General features: G+C 43.7%; 1 protein-coding gene across 6 annotated transcripts in view; it reads left to right on the top strand.

Moving 5' to 3' along the window:
- NR5A2 (nuclear receptor subfamily 5 group A member 2) overlaps nt 1-16085 on the top strand; it is a 162882-nt gene that overhangs the window by 91044 nt on the left and 55753 nt on the right. For all 6 annotated transcript variants that reach the window (XM_084851537.1, XM_084851541.1, XM_084851536.1 and 3 more), the window contains exon 5: nt 15636-15755. In XM_084851537.1, the coding sequence (XP_084707663.1) occupies nt 15636-15755 (120 nt within the window). The remainder of the gene's footprint in view (nt 1-15635; nt 15756-16085) is intronic.

Genomic DNA, 16085 nt, shown 5'->3' on the forward strand with positions numbered 1-16085 from the left:
GGCAGCCAGGAGCTGCTGCTTGCCCTTAATGCTATTTCCTTGCCCACTAACCCAAGCAAGCAACAATAGCTGCTAAGACAAGCCTAGAAATGTGATGGCTTGGAATAACTTTGGGGAAAAACCCGTTCTTTCCTCGTTTTTTCCCTGAGGACCATTTGTGTTTTTTCCTGAAGAATTGAACAGCTTTGGCTTATGAAATATTTTCTTTTAGAATTTAAGGCAAAGTGTTTATATATTGTTACCCAGCCTTTACTCCCCCCTAAAATGATTTCTAAAAACTATGTGATACAAACACTTTTATAGAAAGACTAGAGATGTAAAATGTCTGGAAATAATGAAGCCATGGGGGGGGAATCAGGTTGTGTTTTTTAAATCCTCTCTATAAGATTCCCAGCATAGTTATTTATTTCATTCCTTGCTGAAATTATTGATCTAAAGTATATTTTACTGATAGACATTTATGCTCCATTTCCCAACATGTGAGTGTAGCCTCCATTGTGCATTCTTGACAGTAAATGTTTGGTACATGTTTGGTGCATTAAATGTAAAAGTATAGATAATTACGAATTTACTACCTGAGTTTACTTTTTAACGTTTTTAAATATAATGATAATTTTATGAGCAAACCAAGTTATGCATAAAATAACTTTAGGAAGAGAAAGGCTGCTTTATGTTCCTAAAGCAGCCCTCCCTAGCCTGGTATCCTCCAGATATTTTGGAATACAATGCCCAGTATTCCTGACCATTGGCCGTGCTGTCTGAGGCTGATGGGAGCTAAAGTCCAAAATATCTGGAGGGCACCAGATTGGGGAGGGCTGTCTTAAAGCAACGAAGTGGCTTTAGATCTGTAAAGAGCATTGAAAATATAAGTATTGCTTAATTTGTTTATTTTCCCCAAATTTCCAGTTTTTCCCACCCACCCCAGAAAAAAATGGGTTTTTTCCATGGCCTCAAAATTTCTGGAAATTCTACATCTTTAGACAAGCCACTCTCACCCAGAGGGAAAAACTGGTAAACGAGTACTTGTGGTGGCAGCTATTCCTCGCTGCCATTGCCATTGGATATATTTATTTATTATATAAATAATAATAATTACATAATATATAATTTGGATATATTTATTACATTTTTATGCTGCCCAATAGCTGAAGCTCTTAAAACCATCAAACACAGTAGTGTAATGGAAGAAAACATCATATAAATACATTTAAAAGTTTAAAGCAAAATAAAACTAGAGTAAAAAAAAAAAAAACACCAAAGGAAAAGCCAGCATCAGGACAAGGATCTTAAAACACAGCAACACATCTTTTTAAAATAATGAAATTTGATTCCTTCCCATTTTTTGTATTGAAAACTGTATTTTACCCTGAATATTTAAGCACTGACATATACCCTCATCTACGTAGCATGATATGAAACTCAATTTCTATGCAGAAAATGATCTGATTTTTTAAATTAAAAAATCCAGTTCTGAAATATCAGTATTTTATTTTATTTATTTTTATTTTGTTTATTTCATTTCTATCCCGCCCAATAGCCGAAGCCCTCTGAGTACTGAGTTTTCTCATTCAAATCATAATTGTGAATCCCAAATTTTAGCTCTATTCACTTCCTGTCAAAGAAAATCCATTGTCCTAGTCTAGATAGACACGCTTTTTGCGCTGCTAAGTGAACTTACTAAGAAGTAAATTCTGTTGAAATAAAGACTTCTAAGGCTGCAATACTGTGCATGTTAAGACAGAAAAAAAGTCCTACAACTCCCAGCATTTCCCAGCCAGCATGGCTGTCTAGGGAATGCTGGGAGCTGTAGGACTTTTTTTCTGCCACACATGCATAGGGTTGCGCCCTAAGAGGGCAATTCTACTGCCCGTCGATGTTGATAAGAGAGGGTGGCACATTGGTGCCTATTTACGGGCCTCTGCAGAAACCTTTCCAGGGAGGGAGAAAGCTGCTGGTAGCGTTTATCTCAACAGCAGTAGCAGGTAAAAAGCCCCGAAATGGGGTGTACAGCCAGCAGGGTGAGCAGGAGCCATCTTGGGATCTACTGGATTCAGGCCCATCAGAGCTGGTGTGGCTAATTTACACACACACACAAACACACACACACCCATTGCTGGCAATGGCCTACCCCACCTACTGCCCTGGCCAGAGCAAGCTGGCAGGGCTGAGGCAGCAGATCTGCCTTGGTCCTCCTCATGGGCCCCACACAGGATTGCTCTGCCCATAATGTGACTAGGCTGATGTCCCTGTTAACCATTTGGCAATGGTGCTCCCGTTCCAGGCAGAAAGTTCTTATATGTTTCTTGTCTTTTGCATTCTTGGCTTGCTTCACCAGCGTGTAAGAAAATGACCAGTCTGCTGGAATAATAGATCTGTAGCTACTTTTGAGATAATCTGACAATTCCCCGAAAGAAAGAAACCTCTAGATCTGTTAAGTTTCAGTTTTTCAGGCATGTTTACATGCTTCAGATTTTCATGGAAAACTCCATTTGCAAGGGAAGGGGCAGGCAACGTAGTGCCCTCCAGATGTTTTGGACTGCAGCTCCCATCAGCCACAGCCAGCATGGTCAATGGTCAGGAGATTATGGGAGTTTTAGTTGAAAACATTTGGAAGGCACCAGGTTGCATACTCCTGCTGGTGAAGTGTAGTGGAGCAGGAACAAATCAGTTGATTGGTGGGAGATGAAGCTGATTGGTGGGAGATTCAGGACAGATAAAAGGAAGTAATTCTTCACACAGCACATAGTAAAACTATGGAATTGGCTAGAAGACATAGTGAGGGCCACCAATTTGGATGCCCAATTTTAAAAGAGGGTTAAATTCCTGGAGGAGAAGGCTATCGAAGGCTACTGATCCTGATGGTTATGTACTACCTCCAGTGTTGGAGGCAGCATGCCTATGTACACCAGTTGCTGGAGAGCATGGGCTGGAGGGTGCTCTTGCACTCATCTCCTGCTTGTGTTTCCCTAGTCGACAGCTGGTTGGCCACTGTGTGAACAGAATGCTGGACTAGATGGACCCGTGGTCTGATCCAGCATGGCTCTTCTTATGTTCTTAGGAAGTCCCTGGCTCAAATAATTTCTCTGCCATATACCCCACAGGTGTCCTAAAGCAAACTATTTCTCCCCAGCTTCATCATCCCATCTGCAGTGTGGAGATCATAATACAATCCTACCTTACAGGGTTCATCTCGCAACAAAGATAATGTATATGAAACACTTTGCTTGCTGTACATGGATGATGGTGATGGTGATGAATAGTGGGGGAGTGAGAAAAAGGGATAAGAGGCAGCAGTTTTGTGTGCCATGTTTGTTCTTCCTCCTCTCTACCAGCTCTCTTAAATTGTGACTGCAGGTTGATACCCTTCAGACCCAGCTACAACATGCAATTCAGCCGCTGGCACCTAATGGCTGGGCAATTTTGGTGACTGACACAGGAACTGCGGCCATAATCCTAACAAATGGTTTGGATCCTAAGCATCACAAGTAGGGTTCTGCTCTCAGAATGGGGCTTTCCCAGCCTATCTGGCATTCCTCCCCTCAGTTGCATAAGTGGAAGCACCTTCCACTTCTGCTATTGTTCTGTTGGATCCAAGCCCATGTACTTATCTGTTGCTGTGCTCCACAAATCTGAAGGCCTTGAAAACCTATAACAGGATCATGATGCTCCACATCCCATTCTCAAATTATATCTTAAAAACGAAACATGGAAATAGGTTGTTGAATATTTCAATATGTTCTGCAATACATTTTTATTATTGCTGTTGTCATTATTAGTGTGGTTGTTGTTTGGGGGGGGGGAATAAAATGTGGTTTGGACCAGAAATCAAAATGCATTTCAGCAAAACTTGCACATTTTTCTTCCTCATACTGATTGTCAGCGACAGCATTCTTCTTCAGAAGAAACAGAAGTTTACAATGATTGACAGGCTCTGGGCTGTGGGAAGGATAGATTCTCCAACAATATGACTTTTGTATGGCACTAACCTCCCTCATCTATAATGCCACAACAAAGTGTTTTTCAGAAGAGTGATCAGCATTTCTGAGATAAGACTTACTTTTACCCACAACTGATAGCTAGCTTATGGTTTCAGTGACAACAGAGACTTGATACTATGTTTTCTGAAGTCTCTGGCGTACTCCAATAGACTTCCCTGGGAACACATTCTGAAAAGCCAGATTCTGTGTCCTTGGTGCTGCCGGGGTGCAGTCTGGGGATCGATCTTCTATTTGTAAAATAACAGCAGTTTATTCCCACGACTAGTTTGTACACAGCGCTGCATCCATGAGGATTTCATGTAAAAGCCAACTACAAGGTGAAGTTCAGATCATGACTGCCTGACATTGCAAATAAGATGTGACAAACCCAATCTTTCCCCCCTTCACTACAACACTTCCCTAACCAGGAAACATGCCTGATCAAGTCCTTCAGGCTATTGATAGGTCAGTTTGAATTTCCAACCTCTCTGTGGAAGTTCCTGCCCTCCTTAGAAATACCTTTGTGAAAATGTGCTTTGTCTTCAAGCAGCTGGTAAAGAGCCAGTCTGGACTCTGCCATGGTGCCGTACCCCACCCACCCACCCACATACATCTGCAAACTGCATTGGTGAGTTATTCTTAGGGCTCAGGTTCATGATAAGTCAGTTTCAGTTAGTTAATTATATGTTTCATTTCTATTTTAAAAGCAACGGATCATTTCGAGACTTTTCTCGACTTGGCTTTTGAATAAATATACTCAGCTGGGAACTGGAATTGATTTTAGTTCTTTTGCCTAACCTAATGCTGGTCTCACTCAGGTGCATGCATGTTTCACAGAGATCAAAGGACGCTCTGGGAAAGGGGCCTCTGCTTATCCATAAGTGTAAACTTTTGAACCTCCCACTTGTTCTGGATTAGACTTAATAATCATGTGTGATGGCAGTGAGTGCCCCTAAAATGGACGACAACAACGGGTGTCTTTCAGCCTGTCTTACCACACAGCATTGAAAGTGCAGACTGCCATTTGTCACAGAAGGCCACAAAAGTTACTACTCCACATAATTGTCTTATTAGCCCCCACCTGCCCACACATTTGTGTTACTCATTTATGACTTAAAAGAACAAGGAGCCAACTCATACAAACCTTCCCAGCCTGGTCCCTGGGAAGCCATTCTGACTTACCACAAGGCACATGACTATTTGCCAGCCTGAGTCTAAATTAGTGCTGTGCTGAATCCTGCCCCCTTTTTTCGGGAATTTTTATCTCCCTGCGAAAGAGACATTGTTTTTTCTTCCTCTTTCACAGGGCAGGGGAGAATTTCAGAGAAGTTTCTCCTTGGGGAGGGGACAGGGTTTCCACATACATTTTTAAGTGTAGATGATTCTTGAGAGGTCATCTTTATATTTTAATTTTTTTAAAAAAAAGAAAAAGAAAAAGAAAGAAAACACCCCTGTGCACTTACAGGAGCCCAGGACTCTTCTCCAGCCAGGAGTTCTTCCTGAATGCCTATTGGAGAGGATGCAGTCACATGGTCTCCTGGGAATTCAGAAAGAACTGCCAGGCAGGAGAAGAGTCCTGGGCCCCTGCAAGTGCAGGGGCTGTTTTTTTTTTAAATAAAAAAAATAGAAAGAAGACCCCTCAAGAATTGCCTACCCTTAAAAAGGTATGTGGAAACCCTGTCCCCCTCCCCAAGGAGAAAATTCTCCAAAATTCTCACCTCTCCCAGCCTCTTTCGCCAGAGTTTTCATTTTGCACACACACACACACTCTACCAAAAATTGAAGAATCAAAATTTTCAGCACAGCACTAGTCTAAAACAGAGATGGGGAACCATGGTGGTTCTGCATCAGGCCCACAGAGCCTCCTTGGGTTCCTCCAGGATTCAGGACTTGACCTCAAAGCCCCACCCCCTGGAGGAATCCCTGCTGTCATCTCCGATCTGATCTCAGAGCTAACAGTGGGAATGCAGGCAGGGGGGACTCAACTGGCACTGGGAGGAGCTGCTACTCTTCCTGGTGCCATCCAAGTTTTTTTGCATGCTGCACGCCACAGAAGGACTTGGCTAGTGCCAGAAGGAGCAGCTGTTCTTTCCAATGCCAGCCTGATGTGATGTCCACCACATCCAGCTAGGGACTCAGCCAGTGCCCGGAGAAGCAGCCGCTCTTTCCAGTGCCTGCTGAATGGCTTGGGCAGTGCATACTGCCCCAAGCCAGGAACTCATCCCAGCACCAGCCGAGTTCCTTTCTCCATGTGGAGAGAGGCCCAGACCTCCGTGCCTTTCCCAGCAAGGAGAAAGGCAAAATGGCTGGGGAGCAGGGAGATGACAGTGGGTCTGGCCACACCCTTCTTCCTGTGAAGGGCATGTGGGAGGCAATTCCCCCCCCCAAAAAACACTGCTCTGAACCCCTGATCTAAATGTTACTGATTGTAGGCCATGTGCCTGACCATAAAAGCAACCGGCTCTCATCTATATAACTGTCAGGAGCGCCCTGGCGGCCTCTTTCAGTCTAGTCCAATAGCCAACTCAAGACACAGACAAAAGGATTCTTTTCAAGGCTTTAATCCTTTTACAACTTAATGACTCTTTCAGATGCTAATCACCAGCGACTAAGCAAGGAACAGCAGAGTGGCCTATGCGCCGAGTAGGCAGTTGATCCTCTTTTGAAGGAGAGTCACTTGAAGACCCTGAACGTATGGGCTAGGGAGAGATCCTCCCTCTTTCCCTTGGGTCCACAGGAGGTGACCGTTGCTTGCGCGCCAAACGGGCGCTACGCCTCCTTTCCGCGCCCTCCATCGCTCGTCGCTCTTTGCGTCTGCATCGAGCATCCAGGAAGGCCCCGTCCCGCACTTGCTCACTGCCAGAGTCACCAGCTATCTCAGGAATGCCATCAGGAGGAATCTCTGCCAGCTGCTGTGCCTGTGAGGGATGAGCTGGCTCCTCTCCCATGGATTGCTGATCCTCCTCAGAATCAGAACTTCTCTGGGGTTCCATCAGCTCAGTTTCCACCCTGACAATAACAAAGACTAGTTCATGTGTGCATGTTCATCATGTGATGTCTGCAGCAGCAGGTGACTCTGGCTCTCTGTGACATCTGGAGGTAGGTGGGGCTGGGCAATGCTTAACCCTCCCCCCTCAAAAAACAAAAATGGGTGTTGCGGAGGAGTAGATTCATGTACCCAAGGTCATTTTGAAAGAACCAGAAAATATCTGATTGTAGAAGAGGAAAGTCAGTGTAATGTTTATATGTTTAGGTACAAATGGAACAAGAAGCAGCCAGTATGGAGTGTGTGTGTGTGTGTGTGTGTGTGTGTGTGTAAGGGGGGGATTTTTGTGTTATGTAGATCACAAAACCTTCAAATGTTGTGTCATGTCAGTTAGAGAAACCTCCATTTTTTGGTGGCAGCCTGTTGGCCTTAGCCTTTTAGGGAGCTAGGAAAATATGCTGAGCTCCTTTTACTCATCCATTTTGCCTGGTAGACTGTCAAAGAGTGGGTAAACCATTACCGCAAAGCCCTGATGCCCTGCCACTGATGCTCATTCATTCATCCATGTACCACATGCAGCCTCTAGCCCAGAGTACATCTCCTATTCCCCTTCCAATGTCTGTTGCTGACTTCTCCCTTATATATCCTCCAGCAAGCCCACTGCCTTTCTTATGCCTCCCTTTTGGGGGGGCAGGGGGGACAGCAGGAACACATATACCAAGCTGCACAAGAAGAGAAGCCCACCTACTTGGAGCTGCCCAAGGTAGCCACCTAAGCTTGCCTTATGGTAAGGCCAGTCCTGGCTGCAATAAACATCTTCCACCTTTTTCAGGCTTCTCCATAAGGGGCTTTTATCTTGCAATTGAGATTGGTTACTCATGGAAGCTTGCAGTTCCTTTACATGACGGCGTCAACCTCCAGGGAGTCTCCCGCGCTAAATGACCTTTATCCCATTTTTTTTAAAGATTGGAGATAATGAGCTATCGAATTACAATGCGCTGAGTTCCCTCGTGAAAAGGGGAAGTCTCACAATAAGAGGAGCTAGACCACAGTGCCATCTAGTGGCTGTATAATGAAACATATAGAACACGCAGTTACGCAGGGGGGGGCGTAGAGGGAAGGGAAGTGCGTGTAAAGGGAGACCATCATAATCCTACATTTAAAAATGGAAGCAGAAAGCCCCGGTAAAGTTGTGGGGTTTTAGTCTGTTGTAGAAATGCTCTGAGAGTGCATGAGTTGCGACAGGCTTTTAAAGAGAAATGAGTGATAGATTCAAAGATAATAATGAGCACAATGTAGGCTGAGAGTGTTAGGGGAATGGAAATGGTGACAATCTCGCCCTACATTGCATAAGGAAGCCCCTTATCAGTTAACTATTAAATAGTCTGCAGACCCACATTGGAATGCTCACTTGCAACAGAGGCTTTTTTTACCTGACTTGAGCCTAGTCAGATCCCCAGACCTTTATTCTGCCTTGGACTTTCACATTCTTTTTAACTCACAGATATACTCCAAATATCTAGATATTTAAAAGAATGCTATCTTTTCTTCCTCTACCCTAACCAGTGCATATCTTTACACTGATGGAAGCATGGGCATCTGCAGGACTTTTTTCAGGGGCGGGGGGCAGGGGGGTGGACACAGTATATACCTGCATAATGTTTATGTCAGAGAACAGGTCTAGATTTCTGGTAGATCTAATGACTGAGCAGCAACAGGCCTGGGCATCAGGGTTGTTGCCCATTAACGGGTAGACTTAAGCCCTGTTCAGGCATTCAAGAGAACATCTGAAGGCTCAAAGAAAACATCTGAGAGCTCAAAGAGAACATCTGAGGGTTCTGGGACCCACCACCTATGTCTCTGGGTGCACCAGCCCGCCCCCCCCCCCCCCCGCCAGCCCAGACCTTGCCATGTCGAACCAGGGAGGTCTGAAAGGGAGTTCTACTCACATTCACTTGAATGCAAGCAGAACTCTCTATGATCGCAGACCCTGCCTGATCAGGGTTCCTGATCACACTGCGAGTTTTACTCACATTCAAGTAGAGCTCCCTTTCAGACCTTGCTGATTCAACACGGCAAGGTCTGAACTGAGGAGGGCAGGAGCCCGGCACCCAGAAATGTAGGGGGTGAGGCCAGCATGTATAGCCCCATCCCAGTATCCACTTTGAGCCCTCACCCATTCTAATGAAGACCTGATCCCACGCATAACTGATTGGAAATAAGTCCCACTGTGTTCAGTGGAATTTACTCCTATGTACATACCTCCATAGGATTCTTCACACATTCATCTGGCTCCTGCATCATTACAAGACTGCTACCTCAAGTGATGACATCACTTGTGAATTGACCATTACAGGTGGAATGCCACAGAAGAAACTCACATATTTCAGTGAAGTCAGGTCACATATTCATCTGCCAGTCATCAAGGACTAGTTCACACATGCAATGCACACTTGTTTGACTGCAGCATCAAATGATGGTGTGGAGGTGTGGATGGGCCATTGGAGATTTAACAGCATAGGTAAAACACCCAATGTTCAGTGGTGTCATTTCACACATTTAGCTGTCAGTCATCAGGGGTAGAATGGTCTAAGTGATAGGCAGAAATGTATGAACCAAGTCCAAGCATCTGATAATCATCTAGAAAAGTCACGTTCTAAAGGGGTAGCTGTGTTAGTCTGTTGCAGCAAAAGCAACAAAGAGCCTTATGGCACCTGAAAGATGAACAAATGTATTATGGCATAAGCCTTTGATGGACTAGAGTCTACATCAGCCTTCCCCAAGCTGGCACCTTCCACATGTGGACTAAAACTCCCATCAGCCACAGCCAGTACTGTGCTGGCTGAGGGTGATGGGAGTAGTAGTACAACACATCTGGAGGGTGCCAGCTTGGGGGAAGCTGATCTACTTCATCAGATGCAAGTGAAATCAAGTTACATATATCCAATTCCCAGATAAATCCTTAGATAAACACTCCCCAAGCTTGTACTAATTTGTACAGACCAACTCGAGAGGGGCAGGTGAGTTTTGATAGCATGTTGATGTTTTTCAAACCCTTAAAAAAAAACACCTCCTAATACAAAGTGATTTTTTTTGTTTTCAAAGTTACTTCCTGTGGCTGAAACAGATGTTTGCTGAAAGCATTTTCCTTGAGCATTGCTGCATCCAAGTGTTTGTTTTTTCTTTACTGTGGAATCTCAGACAAATGATCGCTGCGCCAGGAGTTACAGCTTCATTATACGGCAGCTTGTTATATTCTAATATCTGTGTGGTAGCCACTCCATGGCGCAGCTGTGCTGGATGCGTACTGCCCTTCACTATTGAGATCCTCCATGCCATACATAGAGTCTCCACACCAGCAATCAGCCCCAAGCAGTTGCGCTAAATGTTTTGTGAATTGTTGGCTGCAGTCCTGTTTTGCTACATTTATGAGCCTTATCTACAACAGCAGGACCGTAGTAATGACTGTTCATTCTGACATTGCTGTTTCACGCTGTTTGCACAGCACTGGCTTGCTATTGAGTTGATACCGACTTGGGAGGGGCAGGTAAGCTTAAGTAGCATGCCGGTGACTCTCAGAACCTTCAAAAAGCCCCCCCAATGCAAAGGGAATGTGGGGTTTTCAAAGTCACTGCCTGTGGTTGAGTCAGACATTTGCTGAAAGTGTTTTCTTTGAACATTTTTGCATCTACCGGTTGGATCTTTTGAATGCATTTGTTGTTGACTGCACAACCTGGCCCGCCAGATGTTCTGGACATCAACTCCCATCAGCCCCAGCCAGCATGGCCAATGCTCAGGAATGCTGGGAGTTGTAGTCCATTTACCAGCAGTGTAGTGTTGTGGTTAGACTGTTGGACTGGGACTTGACAGATCCAGGTTCAAGACCCCACTTGGCCATGAAGCTCACTGGGTGACTATGGGCCAATCACTGACTGTCAGCCTAACCTACCTCACAGGGTTGTTGTGAGGATAAAATGGAGAGGAGGAGGATTATGTAAGCCACCCTGGGGTCCTTTGAGGAAAAATAAGGGGATATACATATAATAAATACATACATACATCTGGAGCTGGGCACCAGGTTGGTGTACGGCTTTACATCTATACACGCTTCATACAATGGTATGCAATATTCAGGGCAGTAGATCATATGAGTTGCTTCAATTAGTTGAAGCATGTTACAAAGCAGGTGACCCCCTATTCTCTGGAAGTTCCTGCCCAACAACATCCCTGCATAGCTTCCACCAGCAGGACAATGCCAAGGGCCATCCCTAGGTATTGGCTGAGGATTTCTTGACCTTGATTGTGCTGCTGCTAGTTTTAGGCTTCTCCAGTGTGTCATTTTAGAATTGTTTCAACTGTATTTTATTAGTTATATTCTTACATGTGCTCACCTTTGACCTTTATTTCCCTTTGAATGTCGTTTCACAGAAAGGTAATTCATAAAATAATAATAATAATGATGATGATGATACAAAGGGCTATGTGCAGTGTTTTCAAGACATATTCATTCCACAGCCCTCTGCGTACACTGCAAAGCCATCTATGAACCCCAGAAGATCCTCTCAAGAGGAATGAGGCAGGCAGGGCTGCAGCTGGAAGGAAGTACCAGCTCTCTCCCGGTGTGCATTTATTTAATACATTTACAGCCTAATAACTTATAGTCACATGATTTCCAGTAATCATCCTGGCAATACTGATTACCAGGACTTGAAAAAGAATGAAATAACTAATATTGTTCCCAGATGTTCTTTGGAACAGAGGTGGGACAACTCTACTTATTTCTAATCTACCAGCTATCTGTCTTAAACACAGTTCTAATTTCTCTTCGACCTTCTAGTAAGACAGTGCTGAGGAACAAAACTGAATTAGTATTATAACTGAAACCAATCTGACACATTTATGGAAAAGATGCAGAGGATTTGGGACTCACGCTTTTTTGACAAGACATGACTGCAGTCTTCTTTTCCAGATAACAGGTGGCTTTGTTAGAATTGGCACAGGAGATAAATACAGATGGGGCAGAGTCAAGAGGAGCTTTTTAATATAGGCTCAACCTTGTTCCGTGATCTAAGCAAAAATGAATTATCATGGTTACATGCGGCATGGGAACAGAGCAAGGTTGTTCCTGTGATAACACAAGCTTCACTTTGGCTTAATAATATATCCATCTCCTATGTTCCACTCCTCTTTCTTTCACCCAGCTATATTGTCAAAAGGGCCTGTGACTTGTAACTAATTTTGGAGGGTACTCAAAATAAATTGTCTGTTTTGCACACCATAGTAGATTTTGCAAAAAAATCAAGTGGATCACTGAACAGCTAGGCTAATAAGTTTGCATAGATTTTCACAGTTGTTCTTTTGGCTCATAATTGGTCCAAATGAGATGTTACTCTAAAAAGACAACTGTCATCAAAAATGCAGCCATGTGTTTATCTCTCCATCCCATTTCTGTAAGCCTAGAACAACTTACCTTGCATTGTTGTGGTGTTGTGGCAATCTGCATTTGTTTCTCGCCACCACACTAGCAGCAACCAAATTTGTAGAGTGGTAATTTATTTATTATTATTATTATTGCATTTATATCCCGCCTTTTTTCCTCTTGCAAGGAACCCAAGGCGGCTTACATTATCCCCCTCCTCTCCATTTTATCCTCACAACAACAACCCTGTGAGGTAGGTTGGGCTGAGAGTGTGTGACTGGCCCAAAGTCACCCAGTGAGCTTCCATGGCTGAGTGGGGACTAGAACCCGGATCTCCCAGCTCCCAGTCCAACACTCTTACCACTACACCACACTGGCTCTCAGTAATGGGGATATAGAGAATATTGTGATGTCATAATAGGAGTAGGTTCTACTAGACTTTATAAAGGGGAAAGGGGAGTTAGAGATGTGGCTGCCATTTTGCAGTCTTGGGCAAAAGTCAAAGGGAAGTTACTTTAAGTCAAAAGTGTCAAACCTTTTTTGATGTGAGGTAGCAGGGCCTGGACCTGCAAAGTCCCAGCCTCTGCTTGACAAAATCTAGTCCTGCCCCCACCCATTTTACTTTTCTCCATGCCTCTCCCTGCTTGGCAAAAAGGACATGGACAACACATGGAGGAGCTGAGTTGCCAGCTTTGCGCAACTGTGGTGATGGGCAGCAAACAGAACTGAATCCCTGCTATGTCCAGTCAGTGAGCAGAGATAACAGCAAGAATTCCTCCAGGGGGCAGGGCCTAGAGGTTTCTCCAAAGGGACTTCACAGGCTGGATGGGGAATCTCTGAGGGCCGAATGAGGCCTGCAGACTGTGGGTTTCCCATCCCTGCTTTAAGGCTTGCAATTTAAAGGCAGTGTCAAGGTTTAAATATCCATGCTTCTGTGTATGCAGACAGAATCCTACCAAGGTACACTTGGTTAGATTTTTGCAATATATGCAGGCGGAGGTGCAAGAAAAAATAAGACTGTTTCAGCCCAAGCCACCAAAAGCATCCCAGTGCAACCAACTTTATCAACATTACTCCTCCAGAGCACCTTTGTCCCTGGTTATTATCAGACATAAAAAGTAACGACCACAATTGTTCATAAAATACAGGGTTTTTTCTCAATTAACTGTGAACATATTCAACGGCAGGCCTTTGAACTTTGCTGTGAATCTTGCCCCAACCCCTCTGAAATCTGAAATAGTGCCCCTGATGAATTACAGCCAAATGTCATTGTGAGCCAAAATCTTAATCTGAAAATCAGTTCAGTGTTACGGTGCCACTGACATCAGTAAAACCATGTTTGAGGCATCTGTAGCCTAGAAAAGCTAATGCCGGAAGGAATGTGTGAGCCTTCTTTAAGGTGCCACAGGGGTATTCGCTACTGGCGATTAAACAAATCTTAAAGTAACAGATTCACAAAGCAGAATTATAAATTGCTTTATTCTAGCCATTAAAGAAATATTCCACTGAAAGACAAATTATGCTAACTATTGACAAAAAGCTGCTTGTTCAGGTGTGTCCTTCCATTTTCTAGAACTAATACTTCGTTAACACGGTTTGTTTACATTTAGTATGCATACAAGAGGTATTTGCTTGGCATTAGGAAATGACCGATACCCGCAGGGAAGTTCATCTTGTCCTCTCCCTTTTGACATTTCAATGCCTAGCAAACGCCTTTCTTTTCAGAAGGGCCTTTGGCTTGTGACATACAAGCTGGTAGTTTGTACTGACTGCTGGTAGTTTTTATTGATATGGTTTTATGCTGCTCATATAAGGTGGTAGTTTATGTTGGTGTTGTGCTGTCTTTTGCTGCTATTTTGTAGCGTACGCTTTATCTCACTGTTTTATACTGTCTAGTTTTGTAGTTGAATTTCAATGTTTTTTGTTGCTTTTATTGTAAAGGTTGTTAGCTGCCTTGGATTACTTTTGGGAAAGGAAGAAAATCTACTTTCTAAAAAAAAAATGTTAAGTTCCCTCTACTTCCAACATGGTGTTAGTGTCATTGTTTATGTAGTCAAAATGGCAACAAGAGGGAAATATCAGAAGACTCGGGGAAACCTGAGGTTTGCAAAAATACAAAAACAATCAGAGGGGGAAAAAACTCGGGGGGGGGGGACAGTGCATTGAGGACTGAGCATGCTCAGTGACAACGGAATAGTAACAAACTGTTGAGGGGGAGATGGAAAACCGGAGGGGAAGGTGGAATGGAGGAAGGAACTTAGCCTCGAAACGCGCTGAGCATTTTAGAGATATGCATAATAAATATGTTTATAGTCCACAAGTATTTTAGAGATCTGCATAATAAATTATTATTACACTCCATACTCAGAGACACTTTGGATTTTTTCCTGTTTGATGTTTTGTGCATAAAGCGCCTTCCCTCTCAATTTTCTAACCTTTAAACCACCCCCCCCCCCACACACACACACACCTTTTTGTACCTGTGAGCACATTTGAGAATTGAAGAAACTGCTGTGGGCACCACCCCAAAATGGCTCCCATGAATGATGTGGCTAGTCACATAATGGCTGCCGTAGGAAGCGAGCTAAAGAGGTGGGTGGTGGGTGGAGAGAAATAGTGAGGCTAGAGGCTGGCAGGGAGGAAAAACAGCAAGGTAAAGAGGTGGGAAGAGAAATACCAAAGCTAGAGCCTGGGAAGGAGGGGGAAATAGCAAGGCAAAGGGGTACAGGGGAGAGAAAGTGCAAGGCTACTTGACTAAAGACTTGACAAGACTAAAAAGACTAGACTAAAGACTTGACAGGACTAAAAAGGGAGAGAAAGAAGACTGCCATAACATTTCCCAAAGTTATTATTTGAAATTTTTTTTTGAAGGGGGCAGGGAGTGGGGAGCTCTGTGAGAGCTGTTGGAGGTTCCTGCGGGCACCCCATGGCACCAGCGGGTGCCACATTGGGGACCCCTGCTTTAAACATTACAGTAGTGTTGTGTCGCTTTAACATTTAAAGATCTACAACCACATGGGCACTCAGTTCTAGCTGGCCAGTGATTCTATGGAAAGGACACACAAGTGCTCCCATGCAGGCTATTACAGCAGTGGCACGAGATGGACCAATGGGAAAGCAACTCCAAATGTGCTTCTGTAATGTTCAAAGGGTACCAAAGAATTCTGTTGTTAGCAAATTCAAAAGTTACTAAGAAGAACAATAATATCACCAAAGTAGCATGATAATTTTTGCTATATTTCTTTGTCCACAGGTTGATGACCAAATGAAGCTACTTCAAAACTGCTGGAGTGAACTCTTAATTCTAGATCATATTTATCGGCAAGTGGTACATGGGAAAGAAGGCTCCATCCTTCTAGTCACTGGGCAACAAGTGAGTCTGCAGGCTAAACATATTGATTTTGTTATTAACCCTCTTTCCAAACAATAGGGCTTTAAATAGGTCAGAAGCACTTCTCTGTTACACTGAAAGCATTTTCCACTGAACTGAGGTATTGGCTACAATACAGCACAACTAAAATGACATGGGGATCATGGTCCAATGACGATAGCTACACATTAAAGCAAATATAAACATAAGCACTTTTTAAAATGTGCTCATATACCACTGTAAATGAGATACGGTAGGCCAGAAGTGTGATATCTGTCGTATAATGACAATCCAGCAAAAAATAATGCAAAGAAAAAGGGGTACGCAACAATT

Source organism: Heloderma suspectum, chromosome 4 (genome assembly GCF_057233095.1).
Source record: "Heloderma suspectum isolate Gila_16-S chromosome 4, 16-S_ref, whole genome shotgun sequence".
Taxonomy (NCBI): domain Eukaryota; kingdom Metazoa; phylum Chordata; class Lepidosauria; order Squamata; family Helodermatidae; genus Heloderma; species Heloderma suspectum.